The sequence below is a fragment of the Rhinatrema bivittatum genome, chromosome 5 (assembly GCF_901001135.1).
Source record: "Rhinatrema bivittatum chromosome 5, aRhiBiv1.1, whole genome shotgun sequence".
Taxonomy (NCBI): domain Eukaryota; kingdom Metazoa; phylum Chordata; class Amphibia; order Gymnophiona; family Rhinatrematidae; genus Rhinatrema; species Rhinatrema bivittatum.
Window position 1 is genome coordinate 93,949,204 of NC_042619.1, and position 12,990 is coordinate 93,962,193.

A 12,990-nucleotide genomic window follows, 5' to 3' on the forward strand; every position below is an offset into this window, starting at 1 on the left:
TCCCCTCCGCATGATGTCACTGTCTACGTGTACTTAAGCCTACCAAAGAGTTAGCAAGGATTCCATCTTGCTCAATTCCTTTTCTCAGAGATGCTTTGCCTCGCTGTTCCTGCATTCCAGACTGAGTGACTCAGGTACCCGCTCCACGGGGGCCTTGCTGCACTCAGGCATATCCACTCCTCGGAGAGCCTTCTCTGCAAGTCTCACCTTCACCAGCTTAGTGAGTACCTATGGACGACCCTTCAGCGTTCCTGCTCCGAGTCTCCACTGCTGCTATAACGATATCTCTACTGCAATACTATGGAGTGAGTACTAGACCTCATCTTCAGCTCTGCTTCTCTCTTGCTGTGCGGATCCTCGGGTTACTCCACTCTGTGGACCATTACCAGATCCACGCTGTCTTCTGCCTACTGCCAACATCTATCGCTGGCCTACCCCGTGCTGCAGACCGCTACCGGAGCTACCACGCACAAGAACTACCAATATGGAAGTATTACCTGGGTTACCCTGCTCTGCGGACCACTACCGGAGAATCAATCTCAGGTCTTCCTACTCCAGGACAGAGTTTATATATCTCTGACTGGGCAAATTGAGGTGAGCAGCAAAGGTCGCAGTCGTCTGTGACCGACAGGCGCAATAGAAATAAAGACTTGAAAATTAATTCATTAGAAAACATTTTTGCTCCATAATCAAAGTTATTGCGCGATGCAAACAATACACATCCCAGTAAAAGCCTACAAATTTTGTGGAAATTTCAGTTATTGTGATGTGCATGGTGATGCAAAAGTCCTTTTGCACCTACCGCATACTAATGAATGCACAGATTCACATGTAATTTCCCTGTATGAAGATTTGTTTGTACATATTTTCCATCTTTAGTCATATATTGAAAGGATTCACTTGTTTTTTTTAATTGAGATGGATACAATATACTGTATTGTTAGAAACAGAAACCAATTAAGACTAAACGAATGAAAATTGATTGCATACTTAATAAATATATATGAATATGATTAGGTTATAAAGAACTATTACCTATGGTGTAGAGTTTTGTGCATTCTTTGCCAAGCTCATTCATAGCACAACACCATATGTCTGCATCAAATAGGTCAGCTGTGGGTATCTCATGTTTTATCTTCTGTGCGCCATAGATGTCTCCAGACTCATTATAGATATTGCCAGTTTTTTTTGGACACCTACAAATGCAAAAGAAATTATACTGTATCTTTATGCTTTTATTGCGGCATCAGAAACAGATATTCAGATCCCAAGCTCTGTTCTCTACAAAGAGCCAAATAATTTTTAAGAGTCAATAGGGGTTTTTGTTTTCATTTTTTTATTTCATTTTCCCTGAGAATTTAACAGTGTTTATTACAACAAGAACAAAAGTGATATTTACCTGGAAAAATGACAAGTTAAAACAATGATAAATTCCCAGGAAACATAAAGGGGCGGATTTTCAGAGCCCTGCTCGCGTAAATCCGCCCAAAACCGGGCGGATTTACGCGAGCAGGGCCCTGCGCGCCGGGAAGCCTATTTTACATAGGCCTCCCGGCGCGCGCAGAGCCCCGGGACTCGCGTAAGTCCCGGGGTTCTCGGAGGGGGGCGTGTCGGGGGCGTGTCGGGGGGCGGGCCCGGTCGTCGCGCCGTTCCGGGGGCGTGTCGGCAGCGTTTTGGGGGCGGGTACGGGGCGTGGCTACGGCCCGGGGGCGTGGCCGCGCCCTCCGTACCCGCCCCCAGGTCGCGGCCCGGCGCGCAGCAGGCCCGCTGGCGCGCGGGGATTTACGTCTCCCTCCGGGAGGCGTAAATCCCCCGACAAAGGTAAGGGGGGGGTGTAGACAGGGCCGGGCGGGTGGGTTAGGTAGGGGAAGGGAGGGGAAGGTGAGGGGAGGGCAAAGGAAAGTTCCCTCCAAGGCCGCTCCGATTTCGGAGCGGCCTTGGAGGGAACGGGGGGAGGCAGCGCGGCTCGGCGCGCGCAGGCTATACAAAATCGATAGCCTTGCGCGCGCCGATCCAGGATTTTAGTGGATACGCGCGGCTCCGCGCGTATCTACTAAAATCCAGCGTACTTTTGCTTGAGTCTGATGCGCAAGCAAAAGTAGGCTGATCGCGCTTCTTTTAAAATCTACCCCAAAATAAAAACTGAAAACAAAGGTCCCTAAGAATCAGTCATGTAAAGATGAAACAGAGTGATCTGTGCCATCCATTGTATTTCCGGAACAACCTTCCATAGCAATAAGGCCACTCTACATGACAACAGCTGATATTCCTCCAGGCTCATGTTACAAAAGGTAGACACTTTTCTCAACTACATGGCATATAATAAATAAGACAACCCCCTCCAACCCTCTCCCCCCACTCCCCGAGGTTTAAGATTCTACTAGGGCAATTAGTTTCAAATTAAATAAAAAGATGTTTCTTTGTTTCATTCATTTGTTTCCTATTAAAGGCAATGGGGGAAGCAATGCAGCCTATTTTCAGTTTCAAAAATGGGACCATGGCAAAGTAGCACCATAAGTGACATGAATAGCCTAAGATACCATAAAGGGGCATTAGGGTAACTGCAGTGTCAGGATTTCTCCAAAGCATTATCAGAAGAGCAAAGCAGCAACAAGAGTGTCAAGAACACCACAAACTTCATAAGAGGGCACTGATACCAGTGGCATGAACCCCCAAAGGCAGCACAAGAGAGGCAAAGTGGCACCAAGAGTGGCATGAACAGCTTGAAGGGGAATAAATGAGCAAAGGTGGCACAAAACCTCAGGTAGAGGGACAAAGAAGCACTAAAAATGGCATGAAGACTCCAAGATATTATTAGAGGGGAAATTTAGCAACCCACAGTGGCAGGAATACACCAAGGTGAAGAGTCTGAGGTATGACATCAAGGTAGATTGTTAGTAAGTTACCCAAGGTGTAAAATTGGGGTATGGAAGCAAGGCTGAGTGGCGAAAAGACCCCCAAGGTGAGGCATGAGGGATATAGCAGCATGATTGACTAGCAGCAAGATCCCCCACTTGTAGAGACTGGGGTATGGCAGCAAGGCTGAATAGCAGAAAGACTCCAAGGTGTAAAGTCTTGGATATGGATGCAAGGCTAAGTGGCAGAAAGACCTCCAAGGTGTAGAGTTTGCAGTATAGCAGTCAGGCTGAGTAGCAGGAAGAACCACTGCATCCCCCAAGATGGTTCATCAGGAGAATGGCAGCAAGACAGAGTAGCATAAAGACCACCAAGGTGGTACATCAGGGGCATGGCAGCTATGCAGAGTTGCAGCAAGACTCCAAAGAAGGAGTGTCAGGAATATGATAGCCAGGCTGATTAGCAGCAAGACCCCCAATGTGGTTCATCAGGAGACTGACTGGAAGGCAGAATGGTAGCAAGACCTCCAAGATGTAAACTGCGAGGAATCACAAACAGCAAGGCATACAATGCAGGGAATCATAAACAGCATAACGTTGTTATAACCCCCAAGGCATAGAGTGCTGTCAATCGCAAACAGTACAAAGATGTCATAACCCCTAAGGCATATAGTGAGAACTACAGAAAACAGCCAAAAGGCCTAGACAGCAAGATGGAAAACAAGAAAAGAAGTAGGGTGGGACGAGAAACATGTTTTATTTTCTTTTTTCAAATGTTTTTGTCTGGAGACAAAACACCCTACTATATCAAAGAAAGAAGAAGGGTATGAGAGCTAAACTGGAAATGTAGAGGAGTAGAACAAAATTAAGAACCATAAAAGAGGTGGTGTAGAAGGAGAAACTTGTATTTTTTTCTTTTTTCATATTTCTTTCTGGTATAACAAACTAGGAAGGGAGAACTAGGCTGAGATCCAAACAGTAAACAAAATGGAGGCACCAAAACTTCCATGTTGGTACATCATAGGCTTGGTAAGTAGGCATTGTATGAGCATCACCCCTATGATGGCATATCTTGGACATGGAAGGCAGGCAGAATGCCAGCAAGATCCCTATGGTCATACATCTAGGGTAATGGCAGTTGGGCAGAATGGCAGCAAGACCCCTGGAGCATGACAGGTAAGATGAATGGCAGCAAGTCCCCCAAGTTGGTACATATGTGGACAAGTTGGTAGAACAGCAGCAAGATCCCTCAAGTGGTACCTCTAGGCATGGTAGGTAGCAAAATGGCAGCAAGAATCCTAAGGCGGTACATCAGGGACATGACAGGTAGGCATAGTAGCAGCATCACTGCTAAGGTGGTATATCTGAGGCATGGCAGATAGTCAGAATGGGAGCAAGACCTCACAGGTGCTTTCAGTTGTCTTGCTATTCACAAAGAAAGTCTAGAAAGTCCGTCAAAGGCAGATTGATTTTTGAAAACACCAACTTTTCCATCAAGTCTGGCACCAGCATGGAATGATGAGAGATCATGATGTCCTTTGCCTTTGAGGTTCCCTGGGCACGCTGGCTGATGGGCAGGAAAGATAGTGCTGAGCCATGCCCCTGCTGACTTGTGTGCCCAACATGCCAGCCCATCTGTGTCCATGTCCTCACTGGCCTCTGTAAGATAGTATTTCAGAGAAATTTCTGCTGCGGTCTCATTTGCTGGGTTGGACCAAGGGTCTCTCGTGCAAGCTACTTTATCTATGGCCTGAGTCAGGAGCGATGATTCCTTGTGGTCAAGAGCTTTGGTGTATTGAAGTGGGGGAGGAAGTGGTAGCTGACAAAGTGCTGTTTGTGCTTGCATTGCTCTCTGGGGTGGCCGCTCTTTCCTGTGCTACACCCCTACTGTGCCTCTGCCTCTGGTGCTCCTATTCCCACACCCTAGCTATCAGCATCTCCTTCATGGATATGAGATGTGGGGACTAGAACAGAAGGAACGCAGTTTGCAGTATCCCATTTTTACAAAATTTTCACTTCTAACTTTGAGTGAGATAACTGATAAAATATCAGTCAGAACTGCTCAATTAAAACTAGTGAAAGTAAATCAACCAGAGAAAGGTGGCATCTCTTTGTGCTGCAAAGTTTCTTTTTTAAAAATTTCATATTTACGATTTCAAATACAATATTTGGAACAGAATAATCCATGGAACAGAATAATCCATGTAGCAGTAGCCACAGAGGCATTCACGGAGCAGGATGCCAGTGGCCAGTAGTTGTTCCACCTTCAGGCAGCAAAATACTGCACGGAGCGGCAGTAGCCACAGAGGCATTCACGGAGCGGGATGCCAGTGGTTTGTGTTCCACCTTCACGGAGCGGAAGGTTGGAGGGCTGCCATCTCCAAAAAAACAAAAAACAAAAAACAAAAAAACAAAAACAAAAAAACAAAAAACAAACAAACAAAACAGAGGTAGGTAAGAGTATGGGGCAGGGGTGTGGCCGTTTATTGCGCCAGTTGCTACCCCTGATTGAGCTGGATGTTCATTGGGATGCGGATACGGCACTGCTCTCTGCATTGGTGGAGGGGTGGAAGGGAATTGGGGCCGGAGGGTGCTGGGGGCCGGAGGGTGCTGGAAGCCAATAGTGACGGGGGAGGGGGAGAAAAAAAGGGGGGGGGGGAAGATTAAAAAAAAAATGGATAAACTGCGTAGCTTGCTGGGCAGACTGGATGGGCCGTTTGGTCTTCTTCTGCCGTCATTTCTATGTTTCTATGTTTCATGTTCATAATATATATATACTGTAAGGGGGAAAAATATTCTTATATCATTAAATTAAATAGTATCAAGAAGGAACACTGTAAAATAAATACAAATACCTGAATACTCTGATGTTTCTGAAAAGAGAAAGTGTGATGGTGGCAAATGAAACATTCTTTAAGAAGTTAAGGAAGAATTTACAAGCAAGGCCATTCTATAGTAAAATGAATGTAATTTGCTATCTTTCAAAAAGAACAATAATGGTTATGAATAGTATGATCCAAAGGCAGAGAGGAAACACTAAAGGTCAGAGCTAGAAAATGGAGCTTTACCCATCAGTAGGCAATGTGCAAAACAACCAGTCAATCGATGGTGTAGGATAGCTCTCAGATACACAGTGCACATTCTTCAGATGTCGTGCCAGAATTGGTTTCCTTGGTTTACCTAGTTAAAAAGAAACAGCAGTGAGGTTTATATTTTTAAAGGTGCTACGTTTTGGAAGCAATATTACTTCTCAAATGATCTATACTGTTTTTCTTTACATTCCTCATGCTTATATAGTGCCCTGGTCAGGTTATTGTAGATGCTTTTTCATTGTAGCTCAAGGCAAGTGGTTTGTTTTCCTTCCTTCATATCTGGAAACTAGCCACAAATACACACACTGCCATTTATGACAGGAGTGTCTGAAACTGATGCAATATGGGCCTTTGCCTATGCCTATTATTCCAAAAAGGGTATATTAAATTTAGAAAAGGGGTTGCAATCTCATTCTGGGTAAACTGAACAAGCGAATTTACTCCTGGTTTTGCCCCCTTGCATGCAAGGATTTGTAGTTATTTTTTTAGAGGAAGCAATGGGAAAATAGAACTACACATCCCTGCATGCAAGGGGGCAAAATCAGGATGAGCTCAACCTGTTCACTTGTCTTGGGATGAGATGGAAACTCAATACAGGATAAACCATGAAGAGGCTTTAATCCAAGGGTTCTCAGTTCCTGTCCTGGAAGGCTGCAAACAAGTAGGTTTCAGGATATCTATGACGTATATTCATCAGATCTAAGAAGAAAGCTAATTTGCCTAGCTTGCTAGAGCTGTTCACTGTCCTCCAGGACTGGACTAGAGAATCCTACATTAGTCAAATGTACTTACTTCTTACATGAACCGTGAATATAATTGTATAGCTGGTGGCTTCACTTTTGACCGAGAGCTTGTATTTGCCAGCCTCCCTTCCTGTAATTTTTGGAATGTCCATAGAAAAAACAGCTCTGTAAAATAGCAACAAAAGCTTTATGATTACAGCTTCCTTAGCTAAGCATTTACAAGTGCTTGGGCTGTCTTAATGAATGGCAGAGAGGATAGTATGACATATTAGACATCTCACCAAAAACAAAAGCAACCAAACAGCTAGGTTCTGTCTGGCAGGCTGTGATGATAGAATTAACTAGTTGCTGGGTCTATCTGGCAGGCTACAAGTACAGTAACAGCTGGAAGTCCTAGTGGAAATGTAGGCACTTACATATCTGTGTCTAGCAGGCTATACAGAGGATCTGTGAGGTCAGATGTTTAGACAAGAGCTATGCTTGTACTGCTAGCTATTTAAATTGTTATAAATGTGACCCCCAATCCAGATTATTGGGCTGGTCATGGAAAGGGGATCACTATAGGGAAAAATAGTTATACTATCAGACCTATATCACTATGCTCTCTGCAGGTGTTTTGGGGGATAGGGGAAACCGAATATAGTTTCAAAGCTGTCTGTTCCAATACACACCACACAAATCTTTTACCACGAAAGAGGAGTGCTAGATGAGTACGCTGGCCCAGGATTCCCTCTGGAGGTGTTGTAAACCTTTCCCTCCTCTCACAGATAAAAAGCAATTAAAGAATATAATTCAACAAAACTTTACTGAATGAATATGATGTCTTTCGAAATAGCAGAAATATACTTTACATAGAGTATATACAGCAAATGAATATTAAACCAACAAGGTTATGGGTTCCATTTATAAACTCAAAAGTTTTTGTATTAAAGCAACTAAAAAAAAAAAAAGTCTAAAAATAGAATTTCTGCAGTTCAAGTGAAAACAAAAGAAATCTCTACATGGTGTACTTTTCCTTTCTTCAGTCACTCAAATTTCAAGTTTAAGTTATGTTATATGAAAGTTAATATCTTTATTCTTTAGTATAACTAACACATAGGTTTCTGTGGGGAAACCCACAACTCATGGTTTTCCAGACTTGGAAAAAATGAACCCTGGAAATTTTATTTCAGAAATCTGTTTAGGACAAAGCTGCTCAACCCTTTCTTTCTTCAGGGGAACAAGCCCTGCAATCCACTGTTGCAAACTCTCGCGTTCACTTCATACAGGCTTCTGTCTTTTAGACGCAGAAAATCCACAGGTAGCATGACTGTATGTTTGTCTTGATTAGATTGTAAGATCTATTGAACAGGGATTCTCTCTTGTGTGCTGTTTGTATAGGTCTGCGTACATCGAGTAGTGCCACAGAAATTTTAAATAGTAAGTTACTTCAGTAGTTCAGAAGGTTACTTCAGTCTTTTAGGTTGCAGAATTTTATATCCATTCTCTAACTCCCGACTGCTTAGACAGAAACTGTGCACACTTCTGTCCTCTACCTTCCTGCAGCTCTCTCTCTTTCTAGCTCTCTCTGTAGCTCTCTGTCCTTTCCCTCTGGGGCTTGAACACAGCCACACGTCTCAGATACAAACTCACTTGGGCATGGATAAATGTCCTTTCACGGTTGCATTATCTGCTTCTGGGACTGGATAAACATCCACGCAGATTGCAATATACTAAATGGATCCTCACCAAGCATCAGCCCAAGTAGTGATTCCTTTTACATGTGCTGGATAAAATCATTGTCCACCCCTTCCAGCCTTTCAGTTCAACTGAGACTTAAAAGGGCCAAGGCACATTATCACCACACAGAAAATGAGGTGGCGCCTACACAAAGCTTTATGGTTAAACATGGGAAAGGGTGCGCTGAGCAGCAGATCGTGTATGCTCCTCTGCCCAAGATAGAAGAGTACAAATGAGACAGACAAAAGACAACAAGAACTGTCCTGGATAATGAAAGAGATCTTACAAGCAGTCATGCTCTATGGCTTGAAATTTGGTTATAGCCTTGCTGGGCAGATGAGAATAACTGGGCAGACTGGATGGGCTGGTTGGTTATTTTCTGCTGTTGCATCTACTAAAGTACTACTGTCAGAAAAGACTATCTATTCAGGTCAGTCTCCTAAAGTCCCTTTCTCCTCAGGTTCTCTTGGCATCTATCTTGAAGCATATTGGACCAAAATACCAAGAGGACTTCTATTATACATCTATGGAAAAAAAATCTTAGGGCCTAATTTTAAAAAGCATCTACTCGAGTAAGTGGCTTTTAAAAATTGCTAAAATTTATGCCATTGAATTGTCCACAGGATTTACTTGGGTAAATGGCTTTTGAAAATTGCTATGATGATATGTTACATTTACGCATGTAAACCCTTTGAAAATTACCCCCTTAGTAAATATGACTCCGCATACTCCTCCCTCACAGAAGGAAAGGCTGATGTTACCGTACTATGTTGGCATATGATTAATTTGTAATCTATACCACCCATATTTTTCATTATCGTGCCTTTATGTAAATCATTGTGATGGTAATCTAACTTAACGACGGTATAGAAGAGTTTTTAAACAAGTAACTAAATAAATAAATACATGTTAATAAAGTGGAGCTTTTTTTGACAAGGAAGAGCAACTTCCAATAAGGATGTGCTGGAAGATGGCCGCTCGATAGACCAGCTCAGCATCAGCCCTCTCAAACGGAATAAAATTCTGTATTTTTCCTGCTATATTTTTTCCTTGATGGGGAGAAAATGTAAGCCAAGGGGGGGGAACCTTACCCTGTGGCTCCTTTGACGATATCTGTCTCTGGCCCGATGGATTCACATGTCGTACGCAGCGACACGAGATCGGGACTTCAGCCGTTGGAGAGTGGAGGAGGGGAAATGGAGCTCCCTTCTCTCCCTGGCTCACTATCTCCACTCAGTCCCGACGAAGGAACGCCACCAGACAATCCTGCCGTTGTAAGAGGTGCCCTGGAGCTGAGGGAGACGCCACTAGACCAAAGAGCCGAAGGGCGGAGCCTGCAGGGTCCGTTGGGGCAGAGATTGTGGCAGTAAGCCCGGAAGTTTCATTAGGGCAGTCCGGTATTGGAAGAGACACATTGCTGGGAGAGCCTGCAAGTATTGCTGGAGTATTGCTGGAGTATTGTTGTGAGAATATCTACTGTGGTAAGACCTACAGTTTTCTCACTTGAGACTATTTGGGAAACAATAGTGGAAATGAGACTGTCTATATTACAACAAATGCTTCCTATAAATGTTAAAGTTAAAGAGCTGGAGGATAAGATTAAAGTGTTGTCTAATACCAACATAGAACTGGAGCAACAAGTATCGTCTAATAGAGATCAAATAAATGGAATTCAACAAGTCCAGTCTGTAATTACAAGAGAAATATATCTTTGAAACTGGAAAATCTGGTAAATATGATTAGAAATAGAAACCTGAGATTCATAAATTTTCCTCAAGTAACCTTAAACCCTCCCAGGGAATTATTTAAAAGATATCTCATGGAAATATTACAAGTTGCAGAAAATGCAATACCAACAATTTCAAAAATTTTCTACCTGCCAAAGTTAAGAAGATCACAAGAACAAAATGAAGGAATAATATCTTTAGCACCCGCTTCTGAACACACCTTGAATATTTCAACGATTTTGGAGACCTCGGATACCCATCTAGTGGTTTCAGCGACATTGATAGTGACTCTAGCACTTGAGACGGATATGATAGTGACTCTAGCACTTGAGATGGATAAAGACTGGTTAATGAGAATGTGCTTTAGGCACAGGAATGATTCATAAGAACATGCCATACTGGGTCAGATCAAGGGACCATCAAGCCCAGCATCCTGTTTCCAACAGTGGCCAATCCAGGCCATTTCTAGGATGTAATGTTAAGAGTATTCCCTGATGTTTCATGTGAGACTCAAAAGAGGAGGAAGGCTTTCCTCCTATTGAGGCCACAAGTCTTGCAGATTGGGGGGGGGGGGTCTTTTTCTTAAAATTCCCATGTAAGTGCTTGGTAAAGTATGTTAACAACACTTACCATATTTTCCGGCGTATAAGACGACTGGGCGTATAAGACGACCCCCAACTTTTCCAGTTAAAATATAGATTTTGGGATATACTTGCTGTATAAGACTACCCCTCTTCCAACGCATTCCAACATTTAAAGCAGGAGGGAGTGATCGGGGAGCAAGGGAGCGCAGAATGAACTTTTTTACTGCATTCGGTGAGGGGAGGGAGTGACTCGAGGAGCGAAGGCGTGCTGCCCGATTGGTCGGTGCTGGGCAAAAGGGGCTTGCTTCGGCAAGCCTCTTTTGCCCAGCACCGGCCAATCGGGGAGCGAGGGAGCGCAGAATGAACTTTTTTACTGCATCCAGTGAGGGGAGGGAGTGACTCGAGGAGCGAAGGCACGCTGCCCGACTGGTCGGTGCTGGGCAAAAGGGGCTTGCCGAAGCAAGGTGCTAAATCCTGAACTTTGCTGCAGTGTAGAAATTTTTTTAGCTTTAATCGCTGGAATGATTGAAAATAAATGCTTGACTATTCACACTTAAAAAAAACAAAACATTTTTACAGCATCCGGTGAGGAGAGGGAGTGACTCGAGGAGCGAAGGTGCACTGCCTGATTGGTTGGTGCTGGGCAAAAGGGGCTTGCCGAAGCAAGCCCCTTTTGCCCAGCAACGGCCAATCGGGGAGCGCAGAATTAACTTTTTTACTGCATCCGGTGAGGGGATGCAGTAAAAAAGCAAGCCCCTTTTGCCCAGCACCGACCAATCAGGCAGTGCACCTTCGCTCCTCGAGTCACTCCCTCCCCTCACCGGATGCAGGAAAAAAGTTCATTCTGCGCTCCCTCGCTCCCCGATTGGCCATTGCTGGGCAAAAGGGGCTTGCTTTTACAGCATCTGGAGGAGTGACTTGAGGAGCGAGGGTGCAGGGAATGCACCAGACGCTGTAACTTTGGATTACCGGCGACAACTACGGTATACGCCCTATAAGACGATACCCGGCGTATAAGACGACCCCCGACTTTTGAGAAGATTTTCAGGGGTTAAAAACTCGTCTTATATGCCGGAAAATATGGTATATTTTTTATGACCCTCTGCAAATGACACTGTTCCTAATAGGGAAGTCTCCCGTGACACCAGAAGGAACCAGTTTAAATGTATCAAGTTCCTTATAAAAGTAATAGGGTCGCTGTAACTCTATTGAGGATTTCTTTGTTTGTTTAAAAAAAAAAATTGCTTTAGATTGAGATATTCCCCCCCCCCCAATTATTGAGGACTGTCGGGCGGATTTTAAAAGCCCTGCTCGCGTAAATCCGCCCGGATTTACGCGAGCAGGGCCCTTGCGCACCGGCGCGCCTATTTTGCATAGGCCGCCGGCGCACGCAGAGCCCTGGGACGCGCGTAAGTCCTGGGGTTTTTTGAAGGGGGCATGTCGGGGGTGTGTCGGGGGCGGGGCCAAATGATGCGGCGTTTCGGGGGCGGGACCGGGGGCCTGGCGCCGGCCCAGGGCAGTGTTCGAGGCCTCCGGACCAGCCCCTGGGTCGGATGATGGCGCGCCAGCAGTCCGCTGGCGCGCGTAGATTTACGTCTGCTTCTAGCAGGCATAAATCGAAGGACAAAGGTAAGGGGAGGGTTTAGATAGGGCCGGGGGGGTGGGTTAGGTAGGGGAAGGGAGGGGAAGGTGAGGGGAGGGCGAAAGAAAGTTCGGAACGGAGGCAGGCTGCGCGGCTTGGCGCGTGCAGGCTGCCCAAAATCGGCAGCCTTGCGCGCGCCGATCCAGGATTTTATAAGATACGCGCGGCTATGCGCGTATCTTATAAAATCCAGCGTACTTTTGTTTGCGCCTGCTGCGCGAACAAAAGTACGCGATCGCGCTTTTTAAAAAAATCTACCCCTTTATTTTCAGAGAGAAATTAACAATTTTGTTTGGAGAAATTTCCTGTAATGTAATGGCGTTACACTCTGTATTTCTGTTCAAGACTTGTATCTTGTAATTATTGTAAAATGCATAAAGATTAAAAAAAAAAAAAAAAAAGGATGTGCTGACATTTTAAAACTGTTATGCTCAGGCTTGTGGACCCTTGGGCCGACGGGAGGATGGTATACCTTAGGAGGAAGATCCGTAGGTTCTCCCGTCGGGTGGCGAGGCAGGACAGAAGATGTGACCAGCTGACCCTCGGCACTGGAGACTGAGGCAACTGTGGAGCAGACGAAGAGTCGTGGCGTCAAGGAAAGGAACTGAGTCTTCACCCCTGGAAGTCC

General features: G+C 44.8%; 1 protein-coding gene across 2 annotated transcripts in view; it reads right to left on the reverse strand.

Annotated features, from left to right (window-relative positions):
* Nucleotides 1-12,990, reverse strand: part of FLT3 (fms related tyrosine kinase 3) — a 223,348-nt gene that overhangs the window by 123,208 nt on the left and 87,150 nt on the right. For both annotated transcript variants that reach the window (XM_029602605.1, XM_029602604.1), the window contains exons 4-6: nucleotides 6,740-6,855; nucleotides 5,924-6,035; nucleotides 1,036-1,196 (exon numbers count right to left, since the gene is read on the reverse strand). In XM_029602605.1, the coding sequence (XP_029458465.1) occupies nucleotides 1,036-1,196; nucleotides 5,924-6,035; nucleotides 6,740-6,855 (389 nt within the window). The remainder of the gene's footprint in view (nucleotides 1-1,035; nucleotides 1,197-5,923; nucleotides 6,036-6,739; nucleotides 6,856-12,990) is intronic.